The sequence below is a fragment of the Sceloporus occidentalis genome, unplaced genomic scaffold, assembly GCF_023333645.1.
Source record: "Sceloporus occidentalis isolate IW3139 unplaced genomic scaffold, rSceOcc1.0.p SCAF_2, whole genome shotgun sequence".
NCBI classification, from domain to species: domain Eukaryota; kingdom Metazoa; phylum Chordata; class Lepidosauria; order Squamata; family Phrynosomatidae; genus Sceloporus; species Sceloporus occidentalis.
Window position 1 is genome coordinate 119,579,440 of NW_028316982.1, and position 21,520 is coordinate 119,600,959.

Consider the following 21,520-nt stretch of genomic DNA (forward strand, 5'->3'; position numbering starts at 1 on the left):
TGTTGGATGCATGCATAAAACTGACCAAAATGAAGAGAGGAAAACAGCAGGCCAGCAAAGGTGGTGAATGTTGAAGTCCATGCAAGTGCCATTTAAGCACATTTTAAGACTTCATTTGCCTTGCCCTGTACATCTGACATTTTCATACGAGTTAAGAAGTAATTGCAGTTGGAGCCTCAGAATTTTCGTTAACTTCATTTGCTAAAGAAATTGTTGGAATACATATTGCAAAAGGGGAAGGGGGAAGAGTGCTGTGGTTATTACAGCTGCTGCTCTAGGGAGCTATTCAGATGCCTCATTTATTGGAATTTAATAGATTAAAAGTCCAAATTGAGTCTCATGAAATAAGCCTAATCAAATTCTAATCTGCATAATTTCCCCATAAACAGGAATGGGAAGTTTTTATAATTTATGTTTCAGCAGTTGCCAATCATGGGTTGAACAGCTTTGCCACATTTACCTAACAAAATATTTTTCTTCTTTGTTTGTGTTGATATTTTTATTGTTACTTTGCTTTTCTGTACCTTCTTCTTTTCCATTAAAAAGAAACAAGGTGCAGCTAGAATGATGCTGTAATCTGTGTTTAAAGGACTCTTTTAAAGAGTGAGATTTCCATTTTACAGCTTATTGACAGCCTGTCTCTGCAAACCTCTTGACACAGTTTAATTTATTTGAAAAGGTCAGCACAGGCCACCCTTTCCTGACATTGACACTAATCTCAGGGCATGGACTAAGGGCACATAATGCATCAACCTACTTGATAAACAGGTTTTGGTCTTGTCAGTGCCTGGTTGGGAGACCACCTGAGAATTCAGTGGGTTCCATGATGAAAAGAGGACAGAGTATAAATAAGCAAATTAAATAAGACTTCAGTAGACCTGAGATGGGATGCAGTGGTTTAGTGGTTAAGATGCCAGTTCTGATGATCAGAAGATTGGCAGTTTGAGGCCCGGGTGCTGCAGGATGGGGTGAGCTCCTGTCACTAGTCCCAGTTTCTGCCAACCTAGCAGTTCGAGAGCATAAAAATGCAAGTAGATAGATAGGTACCACTTCTCAGTGGGAAGGTAACAGCATTTGGTGCAGCCATGCTGGCCACATGACCACCAGAGCAGTCCTTGGACAACGCTGGCTCTTTGGCTTAGAAATGGAGATGAGCACTGCCCCCTAGAGTTGGTTACAACTAGACTTCATGCCAAGGGACTACCTTTACCTTTAGTCATGAGAAGGGTGTTACTGTCATCAATGAAGAAAAAGGTATCCAATGGCTTTTCTCCAAATCCTTAGATCTCCTTGAATCAAGTGAAATGCTTCATGTGGAAGCTGAAATTGAAATGGAAGAAAATCCCAGTCATAATCTCGTTTGCAGATTCCAAATATGGATCCCCAAATGTTGAATTAAAATTTCCAGTATCCCTGAAATCTACCCATTGGTTGGGGCATCTAGGACTACTTGGTTGGGGCTTCACAACTTATGGCGATCCAAGTTTAAGAATGACTGCTCTACAGCATTTTTGGTAATAGAATTATGCAGGTCATTGCTAGAAGGTGCTTACTAATTTAGCTGGAATTATTCTGTATTGAGGATAGACATTGTGTCTCTTTAAGCAATGTGTAAGTGGCTGCCCTAGAGGTTAATTTAGCTATCTTGCATGCTTCCCTCATTCTTAAAGTTACTGACTATAGTTACAGAGGTGATGAGGTGATGTCAAGAGAACTGTTACAGCATCACTAACTATTCTTTTAAAGCTTAATGGAAATCAAGATCCCACTCTGAATCCAGACAGGATTTAGGGAGGTAAATCTTCACTTTCTTTGTCTTCACAGAAAACAATGATGTTTCTATATTTCTTTTCTTTTTGTGCAGAAAAACCAAGATTTTTGTTTCACAGTTTGCAAAAGGTATTGACACCTTGTAAAGTCTTCAGAGAATTATTCTGTGCAGAAAATACATGTAGATTTACTATGAAAGCACAGAGAGAGAGAGAGAGATCCCATATTTCTTGTTTGGGAAATTATGCTCCCAGTGCTGAAAGTGTACCTTTTGTTCAGAAAAACCACATGGATTCTGCACAAATTAATTGTTCCAACAGACCAGGCAAAGAGTAAAGGATCTTACTGCCACACTTGTCCTAACCAGTTTTCTTGAATATCAGGAAATGGTTTATTCTACCAGTAAATTAATAGCATCAAATATTTCTTCCATCCCTATCAAGATTGTAGTCTTGTGGTAATTAGTCCTTTTGGAAGAAAGGGAATTTATTATTATTATTATTATTATTATTATTATTATTATTAACTTTTATTTATAAAGCGCTGTAAATTTACACATCTGACCTGCAACATTTTCCTAATGAAAATACTGAGTCTTAAGGAGCTGCTATTTGCCTCAGAGAGAAACAAGCAGGTACCATATGGTATCTGTCCTTCCCCTGAGAATAAAAAAGTGTGTGTGTGTGAAAGAGAAACACACACACACACACACACACACACACACACACACACAGAGAGAGATCAATTCAGTTTATTGATAATAGCCAATCATGTTTTCGGGATATACACCAAAAAGACAGAACACAAACACATTTCTTGGATTAAAAAGGAAGTAAAGTGATTCAATTATATAACAACAACAACAATGTATTTATTTATTTATATCCCACCTTTTCCTGAAGGAATCAAGGCAGGTTATAGAACAAAACAACAAGAAAATACAATATCCAATATTTCATAAAATTTGCATTTAAAAATTATTCCCTACCCTAGCCCCCCTCCCAATCATAAAAAATAGTAAACAATATAAAAGTATATGATACATACCAAAATACTACAAAAGACAATTATTTAATTCAGTAATCATTAATGAAAATAGGACTATATGCTATCACAAGAAAGAATAATTGAATTCCTTTTCTCAATGGATAGCTTAGTATATTTAGTAGCCCACCAGGTCACATAGTAGCCTGCTCCTGCCGATAAGAATACAGATTTCTATACAAGAGCAATTGTTGTCCCTTCTTGTTGTTGTTTGAGATAATGCTCTTCCTTTTTTTTCAGCTGCCAAATTGCAGCTCTGTGGTTTTTGGGATCCCCCTCCATTGGCCATTGGGTTGCATCCTGATGCTATCAAACAGTACTGCACTGGAGACTGATGAATTATTATTATTATTATTATTATTATTATTATTATTATTATTATTCCTGCCTCTCCCCATGGATTGAGATGGGGAACAACTACAAATCAACAATTAACATCAATTAAACCACAATAATTAAAACACTGCAATAGTTTTAAAAACAAGACATACACATTTTGAAAGTCTACATTTAAAATTCAGTAATAATGGCACTGAAATATACACTGGAGCTGCTGACACTGAGCACAACCTCAGCCAATATGCATATTCAGCGTTCACTTTCTCTTACTTTGAGTATTACTGTATCTATATGAAATTCTGAAATCCCCTTATGTTTCATCATTCTTCAGTTTGAACGTGTTCAGTTACCCGTTTCTTCTTTCTTTTTTAAAATGAAACACCTTAGGTATCTATGTGAAAGGTGCTCTGAAAGAAACCAACACCAACCGTTAAAAATATACCTCTTAGCATAGTTTTATGGTTAAATTTAGTTTGAGACCCAGTAATTTGCACACTGACTAAATAAATGACTCACTCCGGTCCCTCCTCAGAAACATAGTTGTCTGTTATACAGACTCAGAGAGTTAAGGATCACTCTGATTCAAAGTCCATCGCCCCTTGGTGGTGGGTTAAGTGACTCCCCGTATATACTCTTTAAAAAATCAGCTTGCAAAGCTTTATTGTTCTGCTCACTTAATGATAGGTGTGTAAAGTAGGGCTCAACCTTTTCTGAAGGTATATTTACAGTTTGCCACAAAGTAATAGAAAATGTACAAGAGGGCTGAAGGGCTAGGAAGTTTCTTGAAGCAGTTCCCCTTTTAAGAGTGTGCACAGTAGAAACATGGCTTCAATGTGGTATGATATTACTGATCATGAAGATGGCTGTTCCTTCTACATTCACTTCGTCCTCTATTCCTGGGTCCCTGCTCTTTGGAATGGGAAAAGGGAGTACAGTTGGAATGAAGCAGGAGTGCCCAGTGTGTCAGTTTTCCCACTGTGAGATCCAAGTCAACATTTTGGATCATGAAAATGGTTGTTCCTTCTAACACTGAGTATTTTTCCCCCTATATTGTAAAGTAGCTCTAGTTCACACTTCTTTCAGGACTTCAGAGAAGTGATTTGGGGAATGCATGAATCTGAATGCATACACATTGATTAGAAGAATAGAGGCTAACCATCTAAAACCTGCAAGTTAACAGTCATGTTATTTTCAGGACAGAAACAAAAGCAAATATTTGAATGGCTATTAATTGAGACAAGTGTGCTGCATCTACGCTGCAGAATTCATGCAGTTTGACATTGCTTTAACTGTCATGGCTCAATGCTATGGAATTCTAGGATTTGTAGTTTTGTGAGATATTTAGCCTTCTCTGTCAGAGAGCACTGGTGACAGACCAAGCTACAAATTCCAGGATCCCATAGGATGGAGCCATTGCAATAAAAAGCAGTGTCAAACTACATTGATTCTGCAGTGTGGCAGAACGTAAGGTTCTTCATTCAGTGTTAGAGGTGAAAGATGAGAACAAATAGAGAGATATATGAAGGAGGCAAAGAAAAGATGGGAGTGTGTTCCTTTCATTATTACAAATTCACAACCACACCTTTTACTTCTCTTGCCCTGACCTGGGTCTTTCTGGAAGCATATATTTGTGATTTCTAGATAAATATAATGATAAAATGATGAAAGTGCTAATATTACCCCTGTTGAAGGAATTCCAACTCATGCAGGGAATTACACCAGTGATTCCTGTGATGGAATGAAGGAAACTTCTCCGTACGTTCAATTGCATGTCTGTAGAAGCTTCCCTGTGAATGGCAGCCCTGATTCCCAAAGCATGATTCCTTATCACAGGGGGACGGACTCTAAGTACGTTAGTCCAGCATACATAGAAACCACTTACAGATGTTCCCACCCATGTAAGAAGATTGGGTGTGAAGCAGAAAAAAATGTTGGAGGAAGCTATGTGTATGGCTCTGCAAGTCTCCTTATAGACATCAGGTTTTTGGTGGTTAGGCATAAGATCTGCGGAGGCCTACTATGCCTCATAATTAATGTGGGGTTATTTTGTGAATCCCAGAAAAAAATGGCAATGGCAGTTTTATCTCTTCAGTTTTATGGGTGCTAGTCTTTAAGCTTTGATGACTGGAAATATTTGAAAGCAAATGAAAATGGGCCTTGAGTAGAGTGTGCCATTTCCGAATGAAGGGAGGCTCTATGCAGTTGAAGAGACTATTTTCACATTCCCCAAACAGCTCTTACATCTCATGACTTAGCCTGTTTCTTGTGCTGTAATGAAATACTGTTTTCTTAATACCCTGTGACCTGAATTTCTTCCTGCTTTACGGGCGCGATGTCTTGACGTACAAATCAGTATTTTCTCAAGTCAGCATTTGATGATGGATGTCAAAATAGAGGCCATGTATTATGCATATATAGCATTACCGATTTAAGGTGTTTACTTGTCAAGTTGAAGGAATTCAGAAACTTCACATTCACTGAATTCACACAGCTGTCACTTGCAGTTTTTCATAATTTCAAATGAAAGTTGTGATAAAACAGTTTAGGTTTCCTTCACTTTTTTTCTGAAGGAAGAAAATAGATGGCATCTAAAATGTATGCTGTGGGCTGGAAAGCAGGCAGCAAGGAGGATGTTTCTAGATGTTAGGATGAGGATCTGGTTCTCTTTGTCCTATCAGCTTTTTATGGTAATAGAAGTATCATTATCATCATCAATGGTAGCAATAACAAGAACATTTATATATTTCTTTGGAAATGCTTCACTTTCAGAACCCTGGATAATGCTAACAAAGTTTGTGTTGATGAAACAGCTTTCTCTTATCCTTGAAACCATCTTTGACTCCCAACACTCTGTACCTTCAGGTTGAGGAACTGTTGGGTATGGATGTGTAGATGGAGAGAGCAATGGACAGAAATCTGTCCCTCCTCATGAATGGAGGAACAACTTAGGAACCAAGTCTATACCTTCTTGTGGTCCTTACAAAATCCTTGTATAGCAGCTCGGCACTTGTCCTCATATTGAAGGCGAGGGGGCTGAAAGAATGGATGACTCAAAGGCAGACAATTTATGGTCTAGTCTAGTGCTGCTCAGCATGGTAGTCCTTGGCCCAATGCTGATCCGTGAACTGTTGGCTCCCAGTTTGGGGCAAGTTTCAAGAGAAGAAAGAAACAGTTCTAGTCAAGCGCTCATCCCTGGCACACTGGAGAAAAACATACTGTGCCAGTTCAGAAAGCTTCAGAAGCACTGACTTATTCGTCATTCCAAATAGTAATTTTCTGGCTTGTAGCTCAGTCTCTAAGCAACTATGCTAAGAAAAGGGTTATCAAAAACTATTAAATGACTACATTTTTTAAAAAAAAGTAAGCATGTAAGACCAGATTTTTTAAAAAAACATATTAACATTGGCAAAATGTACAAAATTGTTGGAAAATACATAAATATATACATATATTTGCTACATAAGTGTGTGTGTGTATCCCTCTACATTTGCTATTCAGATGGGATGTAGCACATTGGCACACAGCATAATTAGCGCATATTGTCAACAACATGTTTGGAACCTTAGATCCTGTCTGATAGAGACCAAGATTTCAAGCCGTGCCAGTCAGTAAAAGAAATGGTTGCTGCCGTTTATAATGCCCTGAAGGACCTGTCTGGAGGAAATGCTGCTTAAGCCCAGGGTGGCTATCAAAAGTTATTGTCTCAAGAAGAATACCCTTGAAGAAGTGACTGAAATAATCTCAATTGTCTAACATGGCTACTGTGATTTTACAGTGCTCCAAAGTAGGCAATGCAGTCCTAAATTTCTTTGCTGTCATCCCCCATCATAAAACCTTGCTCTTTCATTCATTACCCAGTCACCATTAAGTACCCAGAAAGGTACTCAGGCAATTTTTGAATTCTTCATCAGACTAGTCCAGAGAAGTGAAAAAAGTGCTGCTTCTTGCAACTTCTTGCAATTTTCATTAGTATGAACATGGAACAAACATATTCTCTTTCACTGAATTGCTCTTACTGGCTTTTCAAAATAATACCACTTTTCATCTCTCTGTTATTATCTTCTTAGAAAGGTTGTTTACAGTCATTTGTTCCCCGGTCCTGAATTTTACAGATTGAATGGTGAGATTCCCAAATCTCTTTTGGTAGAGATTTAATTTGGAGATTCCTTTTGGAATTTGCTTCTTTAGGGCAAATTAGTACTTTTCATCACCAAAGGAGTAAATCCTGTTTGTATTCTTTCACCCTCTGCTTGGAACAAAGAGCTGTTCCTATTTGACTTTTCATATAACCTAAATACAGCAGATAAAAGTTTTCATATCACTGAAAACATATAAAACTTAAGATATAATTAAATTATCAACATAATTAAAAGGAATTTAAAAGCATAACAATTAAAAACCAATAAATATGGACAATACAGTGCATTATTACAAGGTGTAATCCCATAAGTATTCAGTTCCCAGGTACCAGTCAAAACAAAAAAGCCTTCAGCTGCTGATTGAAGAATGCCATAGGCGGCAGTATATCCTCTCCCAGAAGGCAGTTCCAAACCTTGGAAGCAGCCACCAAGAAGATCCGGTTCCATGTTCTCACCAGATTGTGTCTGTGAAGATGGTGGGATAGAGAAAAAGACTCACAAAATGTGCACAGGCTTGTATAAGATAATAGGGTCATTCAGATAACCTGGAGCTCAGATATATAGGGATTTATAGTTTACAGCACTTTAAATTGTTTCAGGAAACAGACTAGTAGCTAGTGGAATTGTTGCAAGAAGGGAATTCCGAATGAAAAGGTGGCTCCTGTGTATGTGTGTGTACACATACAAACATAGATACAGTACATACATACATAGGGTAAGAGCCAGTGTGGTGTGTTGATTTGAGTGTTGAGCTTTTTGTAATTGTTTTAAAAAAGATCCGAATTTTTATTAGTGATATGGATTCTTAGATATTTCATCTTCGTTTCTTTTCTAAATCCTGTAGTTTTTATTATTTCTTGAATTTCTTCTTTTGTCAAATTCAGTGCTAAAAATTTTGTTGTTTCTTTGTTGATTATAAAGCCCACCAATTGAGCAAAAGTCTTCAGTTGGTTTAATAAAATCTGATTTTTTTTCCTGCCGGGTTTGCCAAATATAATGCCACATCATCAGCAGACATTTTTATTTTATGTTCACCCTTTTTAATTTTTACTCCTTCAATTTCCAGGTCTTCTCTAATTATATTTGCCAAAATTTCAGTTATTATTATAAATAATAAAGGTGAGAGAGGGTATCTTTGTCTTGCTCCTCTTAGAATCTGAGAGGCCTTTGTTCTTCCTCTGCTTCTAAATTCGCCTTTCTGAGCGGGATTCCTCTAATGTGATAAGGTCCTAAGTGTGTAGATCTGTTACAATCTGCCTTTCTACCCAGTTTTGATATAGAGTCTCTCCAGTTATCTTGATGGATGGCATAGTGTATACCATGGACAGCAACCCATTGGTTCTTCTGGAATTCTCAATGGCTTTCAATACTGCTGACCATGACATCTTTCTGGGCCATCTTTCCATGGGAGGGCATTGCAGGGGATCATGTCCTACTAGTAGGATAAGTTCCAAGAGGTGGTGATAGGGAACTGATAGATGTTTGTCACGTATTAGCCCCAAGCTATGGGAAGAGTGTGGTCCAACTGATGATAGTTTGAACAGGCAGAACAGAATCCATCAACAGCACCTCATTCTTATCTAAATTGAACTTCAGAACACTTAAGTGTAGGAAATAACATAAAGATGAGTGTGTCTGCTAACACCTAATACTCTTAGTACTGATCCTCTGGAAGTATCCTTTGTATTTTTAATCATTCTCATAACCAAACTGGACAAGATGTTTTCCATGAAGTTTGTAAATGCATGCAGCTAATAAGAGACACCAGAGACATAATTTCAGTCTAGGAACTTTCAATGTGTTGTTTCTCTTGTGATTTTCATCCTGGACCAACCTGCTGTCTGAATGGGGAAAAAAATCTTCCACTAGCCTGAATGGAAGCTTTTCTTCCTCTACTGATAGTAAGGAAGGGAAATATAGATGAGGACTATAGTGAGAGGCAAAGTGTTAATGCTTCCTATGGTTGTCCCCTGGGAATTGCTCTGGATCCTTCCTTGCCCATGGACCTGCTATTTGTTTTTTAGGTTTTTAAAAAAATAATGCCATTGGTAATTACAATAACATCTTGTCTGATTTACCATTCAGCTATAAGAGAAGTAAACTGTGAAGTATCATCCACTTTCACTTAAGAAACAGCCTCCATCTTATATCCAATTTTTATTGTTGCTCTTTCCCTTCTAGCTTAACAGTCCTGGTTTAACATCCAAATTTTTCTGTGCTGTTTTCTCTGCAGGATTTTCACCACCAGGAATGGACAGATCATCGCCAGATAATAGCCCAGTTCATGGCCTCCTACGCCAACCCTCCATTACAACAGGAATTGATATCCCTATTATAACAGAATTAGGTAAGGGAAATGAAAGTCTATCTGTCCTTTTACATTCATTTCTTAATCCATTTTCCTTTCATTTTTACACTCTAGACAAATAATTCTGTTTCACAGTACCCTTTGATTAACTTGCTGGTGGAAGTTGGAATTATCTTTTGGATGATGATGATGATGATGATGATGGTAGCATGTGGCCTCTTTAAATCATTAACATACTTTTTCTTCTTTCCTTGCTTGGTGGCAATGTACAACACATCAGAATTTGGTCCATAAGACAAAATAAAGGACTTCAGTAAAAAGAAAAGCATGTTTGAAGTGTATTATGTTTATAACCACATTGACACAAAAGTTGTGTAGCAGAATATTCTGGTGATATTAGAGCATGGATAATCAACAACTTGCAGCACAGATGCCACAAATAACAGAAGTCATGGGTTTTGTTGTCTGCCTGGAAAACACCAGAAAGGGCCACCAGTTTCTGCTTTCTTTTCCAGTAGTGAATGGCTTTCTCCCTGCTGGCTACAAGCCTCCACAAAACTTGGAGGAATGGGTTAAAAGATATACACCATGTAGGAGAGTTGCATTCTCTCATCCTTTGCACTTGGCCATTGCATTTCAATGACAGGACAGTACCATTTTGTGCACATTGGGGAGTGATGTGTCAAAGTGGCTGTGGCTGTTTGGTTACATAGTAAATGCAACCAATAGTTTCACTGTCTGCATCTTAATGGGCAATAGAGATTTACTTGTCAACCCCCCCTTTTCTTATGCTAACAAATTAACTACTAATTTGTGACATCATAGCATAGGGAGTGCTTTCATGGAGAATGCAGTGACTGTTCATTTCCGTTTCTGCTTGGCATTAGATAGTGACTGTTGTCAAGATGTGTGAAGCGTGAAAGCTATTCTGTTTCTCATGGTAAAGACAAGCTTGATTTGTAGTTCTTTTGTCCTTTTACTTCCTTTCCATTTAGTTTCAGACCTTACCTGTCTTACTGCTTTACTTTATTCTCTTTCTGTGCCTTCTTCCCCTCCCCATCCCCTCCTAAACACTTTACTTATTAGCTAAGCCTGGCAAACTTCTGCCTTTGGTTTCAATCAGTCAGGAAAAAAACAGTGGAACTCACATTCTAATGATAACTGAACTGGGTAAGAAGTGCCTTTTTCCTTCACATCAACTACCTTCTGTTTTATCATTGTTCCTACCATCTTCAGCTTTCTCTTTTATTTATCTGGCTGTATCAGAGGGAGCTACCCTCATAGCACCGCTTTGAATGTGTTTTATTTGTGATTCCAGTTGAAATTGACTGTCTTGTTCTGGCTTTTCTTAATGATTTTTTTTCCTCACATGCAGCCTCAGTAAATCTTTGATCACACTCGTCTGACCTGCCGGCTGTTTCCATAGCATCTTCACACCAATTCATATTTCTTTGGTCTAGACCTTTTTTTCCTCCTTTGCTTTCTTTTCTTTTCTAAAACTCTAGCCACCTGTCAATTTGACTGACATGTCTTAACAGCAGAGTTAAGAAATATATATCTTTTAGAAGTAGGAAAAGGAGAGAAACCGCAGTATTGTGCCCAACCTTAAGCTGTCTATTTGTTTCTTGGTTGATTTGTTGGTTAGTTTGTTTGGAGAACAAGTTTTTGCTTCAGCACATAGGCTTCTGAAGTTCTGAAATCAGCTAGGCTTGTAAGCAGGCTTTTTCAGCAAAGTTAAGGTTGATTTCCATATCCTATGATGAAGCTCTGCACCCTTAAACCAGTTCCATCCTCACCCCATCTAGGCGAGAGACCTTTCATACATATCCCAGGAAGAAAACATAGGCCATGCAGATAAAGCTATTGAGGCTTATATCCATGCAATTCTCATAAGAGATTTAGCTGTGACTCTGAAATTGTCACTATGTAACAGGTGGAAAAGCTTTTTGTCAGGCATTAACCTTGTGTGAGCTATTACCCTTATAAGTCTGCCAGTAGTAAGTAGAATATACATTGGTACTGAAGATTTGTGCCTTGGTTCAATTTACCATTTGAGAAACTACAAATGTAATGTGGCTATACCCTGAACTGGAGAGTCTGACTTTAATCTTTGGGCAAACCTACATGCCAGTTGAAAGGCAGCTGAGCCTCTCTTCCTTTTTCACTGACAAATAAGTAGGCAGGTCCTGAGCACAGGACAGAATCACTGTTTGTGGCAGGAGAAATTTAAATCTCATGGTTTACAACAGCCACTTTCCCGTCCTTAATTTGTCCCTCATGAGTGGGATCTAAAAAGAAAAAGCCATTGGCACCAGTTGAGGGAGTCACCCCTTTTTAGAAAAAGTTCCTAATGTGGAAAGAGTTAAAACTCAACTTCCCATTTGTAGTCGTTCTGAGAGAAAAGGAGGCTGTCAAGGTGAGTCTCACTCACCCAACTATTCTTCTCTAATGGCAGCACAATAGGTCTTTTTGATCCCACCGCTGCCACCAATTTATCAAGGTGACAATGTAGCACTGCCAAAATCTCTTTAAACCTTTTCTCTTTTCCTCTGTGTGTGACTGCTACTACCAATTTGCCAAGGTGAGTCTCACTCACCCAACGACTTTTCTCCGTTGGCAGCACAATGGCTCTTTTTATCCCACTGCTGTCACAAATTATGTGACGGAGACATTTGAACTTGGGACTCTCACTCCAGTTCCTTCCACACTTCTCCCTTCTCTGTAGAAAGACAGAGCACTCACTAGTTTGAGTGTTCTCAGCAGTAAAGGTATTATTAATTCCTGGTATCATTTGATTTATAATTTCTTAAAATCCCTCAAGTGACCATACATGGAGCAAAAAAAGGGAAAACGTTATTTACAAACTAGTTGGTTACAGTATCTTTCTTATGGTTGGCATTCAGAGTTGATACAGTGTTTATTTGCTTAAACAGTTACAGAGATTTATGGTATCTGTTACTATGTTATATAAGTGGTCTCTAGGTTACATTTTCACACAAAACTTTTGTCTAGATTCTGAGCTTTAAAACTTTGTTGATACTTTATGACTTCCTCAGCCACACCAATTCAGTTTCCACACTTGACCTCTTTTAAGGCCATACACAACTCAAACGGTTTATGCTAGATTTCCCCAGCCTTTTCCTGGCTGTAATCCCTCAGGATTTTTCTGGAAACTGTTTACCAAGGACTCTCCTAGTCCTCAACCCAGGTACTAGAAATCCTATCTAACTGCCCCTCTTAGCAGTATACCGCAGTCCCCCTGGCTGATAAAACCCCTCAGAGTCAAATAAACCTTTAATTCTAGTTTTAACATCAATCCCTATCTTCCTATCTCATTTTATCTGATTCCCTATCTTTCTACACACTCCTCACTCAGCCTATTTATACTTACTCCTGGGAGTAACCACCATCTTTTCTTGGCTAAGCTCCCATTGATGGTTGCCAGGCTTACTCTGATCAGATGTTGTCCCAATCTGCTTTTTCTCCACAGAGGCCTGGCTTTATGCTGTTTATTTAACATAGTGTGCACTTTAGCCCTTTGAATCTGCAATGAACCTAATAATAATAATATTAAGCCTTTTCCTGAAGGAATCAACCTAGACAGTTAGTGCAGTCCAACAGGCCACTTTGTTTTTAAGATCATCCCTCTTCACCATCTCCCACTGCTGACTGTTGCAGAGAAGCTAGGTTGCTCATAGGATAGCTAGCAATGCTGCCTGTGATCATGGCAGGTAGGGGGCATGGAAAGATCAGATTCCTCAAATTCCTTGGCCGCCACCACTTGCTCTATTTATGTACCACCTGGTTCACACTGATGGTTTTCCTCTCATGGATGAGCATCTGGCATCAGTGAAAGAAACATATGGCCAGCTTGTATATTCAAATAGGCTCTATGTCATAATTGCCTTGGTGGATCGCTTAATAAAATGATGAGCCATGCATTCTTCTTCCGAAATGCTTTTTTGAAACAAAGTACAAGCTTAGGGCACATGGGGGGGGGGGGAATTCACTGCCAGGATCCAAAGAACTATGAAATTGACAGCCAAAATTCTAAACTGATCTTGAGACAGGTTATTATTACTTTTGCTGGTGAAACGTCAGGAAGAAACTTTTCTGGAACATGGCCACATAGCCCGAAAAACCCACAAAAAACTATTATTACTTTTAATAGCAAGTTCCCAATAGAGGGAGTCTGATCCAGATTGGAACTGTAGAATGCAGGCAGGGTATTGGGGCCTAGTTGCAATTGCCCAAAAGATCCTTTGAAGTGAACATACACTTTATGTGCAGTACAGATTGCAGAGAATCTGGATTGAAAACACTGCAGGGGACAAATGTTTAATGCCCTTGAAGTCTCCCCCCTCACCAACCAGGGCCACAATCTAGATTGGGAGGCCCTGGTGGTAATTTGTTTAAAAAGAAAACTGCATGTAAAGCTACACCTTTGTAGAGAAAGGGTAGTGTTTGGTTGGTTTAAAATTATCTACACTCACTAAATTCAAGTGAACTTGGGTTCTAAATAATATTTTTACAATGGGAGCAACCATTTTAGTAGAGCCTGTTGCCATTAGTTCTACCTCCACTATTTACAGTTTTACCAATGAGACTGTGATTAGGTTATTTGAGTAGAACATAGTCACCAGGCCAGCAGAAGAAGAGCACGTGTAAAATAAACTCATTAATAATTCTACAGTGCCTGATGCCACATTGGGAACACCAAAATTACATACGCTCTTTCCAAATCAGGGTTAACGGTTGCTGTTTTTTCTTTAATTAACAGCCAGTGTGAGAGGGAGTGAGCTGGGTCAGGACCATGGTGAACCCTTTGTCCTTGCCACGGGCTTGTTTACAAGCCCTCTTCGGTTAGCAAACCTAGGAATAAGAACGATGAAAGGAATGATATAGTGAAATGATAAAGCAAGCACTCATTCCACAGCTTAGTTAACTTTTCCCATTTGTATCCATTGTTCACTCACTCTCAGATGCAAACAGCTGTTGTTTAAACACACACACAGAGAGAGAGAGAGAGAGAGAGAGAGCAGCAACAGCAGTGCCAGATTATGTGAAAATATTATATATAGTTTGGCCCTAGGGGCATAGGGACTGGAGAAGACATTTCACTTGTTGGTTCATGCACTGATTATGGTCTACTTAGGTACAGCCAAATGATTTCAAGTGTTCTATAAACTTTTGAATCCTGCTACAAGCATAGGATCATAAGTGATATGCCCCCTTGCAGATGTCATTTTGAACATGTGGATGTTGGGTACAATGTCTGGATTAGGTTCAGAAGGGATGGTCCCAGTTATGCTTCACTGATTAGTCTGCATGTGGAAGCAAGTAAAAGTGTAGTCTGCATGTGCCTGGGCTGTCCCAATTTAGACTGAGTGTGGATGCTCTCATAATGGAATGCTGCTTTGGAGAGATTTACATATACAGAAAATTAGCTTTCCACTGAGAGGGCTAGATTCAAACCATTATTCTTACTATAGTTTCCTGTGTGAAGGAATTTTATTTTGTAAGGAAGCAGACAATCATATATTCATAGTCTATAGTAGTGGTTCCAAAGCTTCTCTAGATGTTTTAGACTTAAGCTCCCCAATTTCCTGATGGTTGGCCAAGCTGGCTGGTGCTTCTGGGAGCTGACATACAAAACACCTAGAGGACCAAAGTTTGAAAGGACTGGTCTATAGTGATAAAGTCCATTCACACATTTGGCAACATCAGAGTGGATTGATTCATTGGGTTTGCATTTAAATATAGGTTTATCCAAATCACATCCCCAGAACTCACTGCAGCCCCAATTCAAATTGGAATTGGAAATTAGTATATTTTTTAGTTTGTGATGTAGTTCACTCTCACAAAAATGTGTTTGAAAAATCCCTTTATTATAGAAATGCACGTGATCCAGAAATGTGGGACTTTGCCCACTGTGAAAATCAATTTTTGGTCAAAGGCCAGTTGAAGCCTTTCCAAAACCAGAAATAAAACCACACAAACCTGGTGGAAGAAAATGTATAAATTTGTTGTATTCTGGAGAAAAAAGAAACAAATGGAAATGTGTGCAAATATTTATGTGATTTAAAAAATGCTTGCATGATGGGATCAGGTTTGAAAAGAATTTAGAGAAAGAAATTTGAATTTGTAGATTTATCCATTCTTAGTATTATCAGAAGGTTACCAGAATATTCCTAGGGTCAAGAGGTACTTATAATAAGATATGTAAAGGATGTGCTGAAAAGTTGTTATTTGTAAATGAATCCTAAATGATTCTGAATCATAGCCTGATAGGAATTCAGTGCTATTAAGGTCAGGAAATGATACCTTTATTTCTTTAACTTCCCCTTCCTTCTACCTTTGTCACATTGTTCCCCTTTTAGAGGTATAAATGTGCCACATCATAGTTACAGAAAGGCATTACTTCTCTTTGAGTCAGGAGAATATTTTGTGGTATCTCAGTGTGATATAAGGTAAAACTAGAATTGTTCTTGCCAGCTGACAGGGTAGCCATCCTTGTGTTTATGGTACACATATGCCATTTACATTCTCCATCTGAGAAGGTTATTTTGCTGCTTAGGAATATCAAATGCACATTTCACAATCATTTTAATTTCATATTCAGTAACATTCAAGTATTCCAGATATGCCTGCGTTTCTGGACACATACAACTTCTTCGTCCATAGCATGTAAAGATAATCTAGATTATTATTTCTTTGGAAATGACTATTTTTAACATTATCTTTTTAGTGAATGATTCAAATGTTCAGTTTCTGGACCAAGATGATGACGATGATCCTGATACAGAACTGTATCTCACACAGCCTTTTGCATGTGGAACTGCATTTGCCGTCAGTGTGTTGGATTCCCTCATGAGTGCAGTAAGTGCCCAATGTATTCTGTCTCCTCCGTTTTCACATTGGTGCCTTATAGACTGAAATCTTGTGATGCAATAAAAACTGTTTTTAGTAAAAGGTGAAAGATTTATTCAATCTGAAGAGAAACCAGAGTATTGTTTTTGGATAAGCTTTCATGGACTGTAGTGCACTTCATTTGAAAACCCATGAAGCTTATGCTACATAAAATTTGTTAGTCCTTAAGACTCTGTGTTGTAATAAACAATATTTAGTGAACATGAAACTGCGAAAGTCTTCCAAATGTTCTTCTGTATTAATGGCAATAAAAGCAAACAAAGAACGGAATCCAGTTGTTAGTCCCTACTCAAGTGCCCCCAATGAATCAGTGGGATTTTGCTAAGTCAAGTTCTTACATAAGTCACATTGATTCTGTGATCTAGTCTAGTTAGGGGCTAAGAGTTGGCTTTAACTCAAGTAATGCTGCCTCAAAATGGCAGCTATAGAGCCCTCATACCATTTATCTGCCCTCCACCCATGAATATTTATATGAATGAAATAGGATTAGATGTCTTAAAGAGCACAGTTTGGGGATCACTGATTTAAGGCCTTAACATCTAAAGGAGTAGCTTTTCCTACATAAGACCTACCCAGAGACTGAGATTTATAAGATGGGCCCTGCACTGTCTTGTTATTTGAGTAGAGCACCTTTAAAATTCAAACTGAAACCTGGAGTGGTCTCACTGTCCCTCTGAGATTGAAACAACTAGTCATCACTGCTTTATATCTCTCCAAAGGTTACTTGTCTTCTCTCACATGTTTCATAAGTTTCATGCCATTACCTTCAAGGCCCTATCTGGCCCTTCCCCCTGCTTATCACTTTCTGTTTGCATCAAAATATACTCTTTTGTTTGATTTTCATTCATCCAGCTCCACCACCTTCAATGGTTCAAGGTCCCCTGCTCCTTGGACCCTCCAAACATTTCCCCCTGCTGTTCCAGACCTTCTTGCAGTCTGGAACTACCTCCACAGGAGCACCTAAAAGACCCTCATTAAAATTACTATTTTCCTGGCAGCACAAATGGCCTGTATAGAGCATGCACCTCCCCCCACCATCATTTCAGTATGAGGTATTCAGCTTGGTCCATAAGCTGAGACTGTCCAGAAGGCTTTGGATTTTCCCCTTAGTTCCTTAGTTAAAGGTTCAGAGAAGCTTTCTTCAAGTTCATCCAGTGAAGTAAGGGCTTAAATATCCCAAAGACACTAGATCCTGTTTGATCTCAGAAGCTAAGTAGGGCCCGCCTTCATTAGTACTTGGGTGGGAGACTAGTAATGAATACCAAGTGCTGTAGGCTATATTTCAGAGGAAGGAACTGGCAAAACCACCTTTCAGTATTCCTTGCTTAAGAAAACCTTATGAAATTCATTGGGTCCCTATAAGTCAACCGGTGACTCGACGGCTTGTGCACACATGCACACAAATATTTCAAGAATGGAGAAAGCCTAAATGCATCGAGATCTCAGAACTGATATACAATTCTTCATTAATTTTGTTTTCAAAAGAAGCAACAAATAATTTTAGTCATTTCCATCCCATTAAGAGAAAGTGGCTTCAAAGACTTTGCAGTTTGGGACTATTTTCATGCAACATTCCTACACGATACTTTTCTGCAGGAAATAATATTTTCTGCACAGAAACAGCATTTCCAACCATTTTTCAAATATTTTCAAATATTCTTTGCATCTCTACTGTGGAGTATTCTCCTAATGGAACAACACCTTGGCAACAGCAAATCAGGTTTATTTTATTACATTTTATTTTGTTCTGGTAACTGCTCAAAAGTGTTTTGGTCATCCAGACAATGTTACCCAGGCATCGTTATTGGTTTATTTTGTCTTAAGTGTATTCATTCTTTTTTATGATGATGATCTGGTTTCAATGTTGATATTGCATTAGGTGTTATTTCAGCTATATGTGTACATTGGTCTGATACCTGCAGAATGAAGTCTAGGTTTAAAATGTTTAACAGATACATAAAATATGCAAAATATTGAAGTAATTATATAAAATTCGCCCACTTTCCTGTACATCTGTATTCCCTTGTGACTGATTTTAAGAATGATCACAAATATGTGCACAGTTCCCAGAATATTCATTGTAAAAAACTGCAATGGTTTCAAAGAAACCCAGAATTAGTAATACCAAAACATGATGAACTCTTCAACTTGGCTTCTGAAGATTTCAGAGTTGGGAGAAGAGCATGAACTCACATGTTTCCAAATGAGAGCTCAGCTTTCATTCTTGTGCCTCTCAGCCTAGCTGTGAGATACAGAGGAGGGCTTTTGTTGTAGCTGCTTCTCCTGCAAAGAGTTTTAAAATAGGCGGGGGGGGGGGGGGGGTTAAAAGCATCAGCTTCCTATGCCACATTGATATTCTTCCTATGATGGAGAGCATGCACACTAGAAAGTATGTGCGGCTTGTTGGACAAATGCTTACATGTGTATGCAAGATTATGGAACAAAGGGACACATAATCTAATGATTAGAGGAAATGATTTGCTTATGGTCCTCTCCTCTAGAGGCATTGTGTTCAAAACACAAAGATTCAACTGCACACTTGTACATGGTTCTATGCCTTCTTTATATGGTCCCAATTTAGCCATAACTGGATGTTAGCTAAAGTGAACTTTAGACATAGGTAACTGAGGCAAAACAAGAGAGCAAAATTTTAAGAGTCTCAGGAGAAATGGAAACAAGCCTAGGCAGAGTCAGCCTAGTTGTCCTGTCAGCCTGTCGACTCAAGATGCATAGTACTGATAGACACTACTGAAGCAGAAGGTTCCAGAGGAATCTGTCCCTTTCCTTATAATAAACAAACAAATAAATCATGAAAATAAATAAAACAAAATAATAGTTAAGTAAAAAAAAAAATAGCAATTTGCCAATCTTCCATAACATCCAAAATCAGTTCCCTGAGTCAACCACCTTGATCTGCTTCATTGCAGGACCAGCCCTGAGCCTAGGAAAGCAAATGTGGAGGAATGTGGCCAATAGCAGATGCCACAGGGAAGACAGCTGGGGAACTAAGCAGTTCTATTAAGATAAATCCTTATCTCTAAGATAAACTACCCCTCCTTGAACAGTGTTTCAGGAGTGCCCTCATTTAAATTCTGTGCTGTGCAAATTTATTTATAGCTAGTCAACCAGTCAAAAACTGCAATTAATCTGTTAAAGTCTTCCCCTCCAACTTTGGTTGACAACCATAATGAACAGCCAAGACTTGCACTGTTGTTCCCTGCTGTTAGGAGTGATTTTCCATATTGGATGAAAGACAAGTGCGTCTCTATATCTTAATTTGGCTCAAATGCTGGACAAAGTGAAACAAAATTCTACAACACTTGGAAGGCACTGAAGTTTCTTTTTAAAGTTTTATTCTATGCAAACCATTAAATATTTTATGTGAAGCTGTTGTGGCACAGAAAAGGACAAAATGCTATTAGAAGACTTGCTAATTTTCAGTTCACTGTTTTGTAAAAGACCAATTAGTTTCAGAAACATGGCCACATCGATGGTAAACCATAAGAACATGTGGGTTATTACCTTTAAAAATAGTGGACGAGAAATCCAGACTGCACAATCCAACTGTTTGTATTCCAAAAGAGCTGCGGTGGAATGCAAAACAATGGGCTAGGTGGCACTGCAAGCTCACACACTGAATTCAGAAACAGCTGTCTTTTACCCAGATTATAGTAAGGCAGGGTAATGCATTTCCTTTGTCCCTCCTTCAGTGCATATTTTCATACTAGTGTGGCTGGAGCCGCCTTGTGACTCTTGCAAGCACAATTGCAATTTTAAAGGTCTTTGCCAGTAATCTCTGCATAGCTGTCAAGAGGAATTTGATGCCAGCCATCCCTTTAAAAGGTGTGTGCTAACTTTACTTGCCTTTCTAAATTTATACAGAGAGCTTTTTTTGCAAGGCGTTACAGATTTAAGTTGGCCTCCACCCAAAAACTGATGAGAACACAATTTTCAAACAATTTTGGCCTATGGCCCTTTCCTATTGGGTTCTAGGTAGCTACCAATTTTTACGTGCAAAGACTCAGTTTGGGTGCGGTCTAAGGACCAAATATTAATTATCATCCTTGCAACATTGAATTGGGATCATAAAAGAGAGAATGGGTAGATGCAAAGGAGATCAAGGTTAGTGATATCTTTAGTAGTACATCTTTAGTAGTGGCACAGGATGAATGTTGTCAGGTACTCCTTTTTTTTTTTAACCCCGTGCAGCAATTGAAATAATGCAGACCAGCACAACTTGGCAGTAGGTAAGGCCAAAATTAAAATAAGCTAAACTTCTTCAGGATGCAGATAGGTTTTAATTAAATATTAATTACACTGACCTACATTTTTAATTAATTAATAATATTAAGTAATACTAATTAATATTAATTCCATCCTCCTCCTTCTTTGCCTGGATCTTTCCTCAGGATAAAGCCGTGGCAGAGGAGCCTTGCCTGTCCTTCTCCTTTGCCCAGACTTCCCCTTGGGAGAAGGTCAAGTGACAGAAGACCCTTGTAGGGCGAGCATTTGCCTTATATAAAATAGCAAAATGAGGGTTTGCTTTTTGGATTTATATCCTTTTTTTAATCTTTTAAAGCCAAAAATTGCTGAATGTGTGAATGAAGAATCTATGCATATGGAGGGCTGAGTATATATGCCTAGAGGTTAAATATCATTAAAGTACTTCTGGAAATGGCATCTTTTGAGAACTATATGAAGTCTCTCTGTGTAATGCTCTAATCCATTCCTGCTGAAGTGCAAACCAGCAACCCACATCAAACGCAGAAGCAGCAGTTGTTTTCTGCAACCTGATCAGAGGCAAAGAGTGACAGGGGGCTCCTGTTCTATTAACAGTTAAGTAGAAGTCAGTAAATTGGGAATGAAGTGTAGACAAACATGAAAGGTAGAAACTCCACCCTTCTTTACATCATTATCTCTAGCAATCAACATCTTGGATGTGGTGTTTACCTTTAATCCCAAACTGTAGATGGGACCTATTTTTTAAAAA

At 38.4% G+C, this 21,520-nt stretch overlaps 1 protein-coding gene across 15 annotated transcripts in view; it reads left to right on the forward strand.

Moving 5' to 3' along the window:
* LOC149318932 (calcium-activated potassium channel subunit alpha-1) overlaps positions 1 to 21,520 on the forward strand; it is a 627,293-nt gene that overhangs the window by 576,222 nt on the left and 29,551 nt on the right. For 9 of the 15 annotated variants that reach the window (XM_089510711.1, XM_089510713.1, XM_089510719.1 and 6 more), the window contains 3 exons: positions 9,526 to 9,639; positions 10,687 to 10,770; positions 16,349 to 16,479. In XM_089510711.1, the coding sequence (XP_089366837.1) occupies positions 9,526 to 9,639; positions 10,687 to 10,770; positions 16,349 to 16,479 (329 nt within the window). The remainder of the gene's footprint in view (positions 1 to 9,525; positions 9,640 to 10,686; positions 10,771 to 16,348; positions 16,480 to 21,520) is intronic. The other 6 variants (XM_089510714.1, XM_089510715.1, XM_089510721.1 and 3 more) reach the window with 1 other exon arrangement.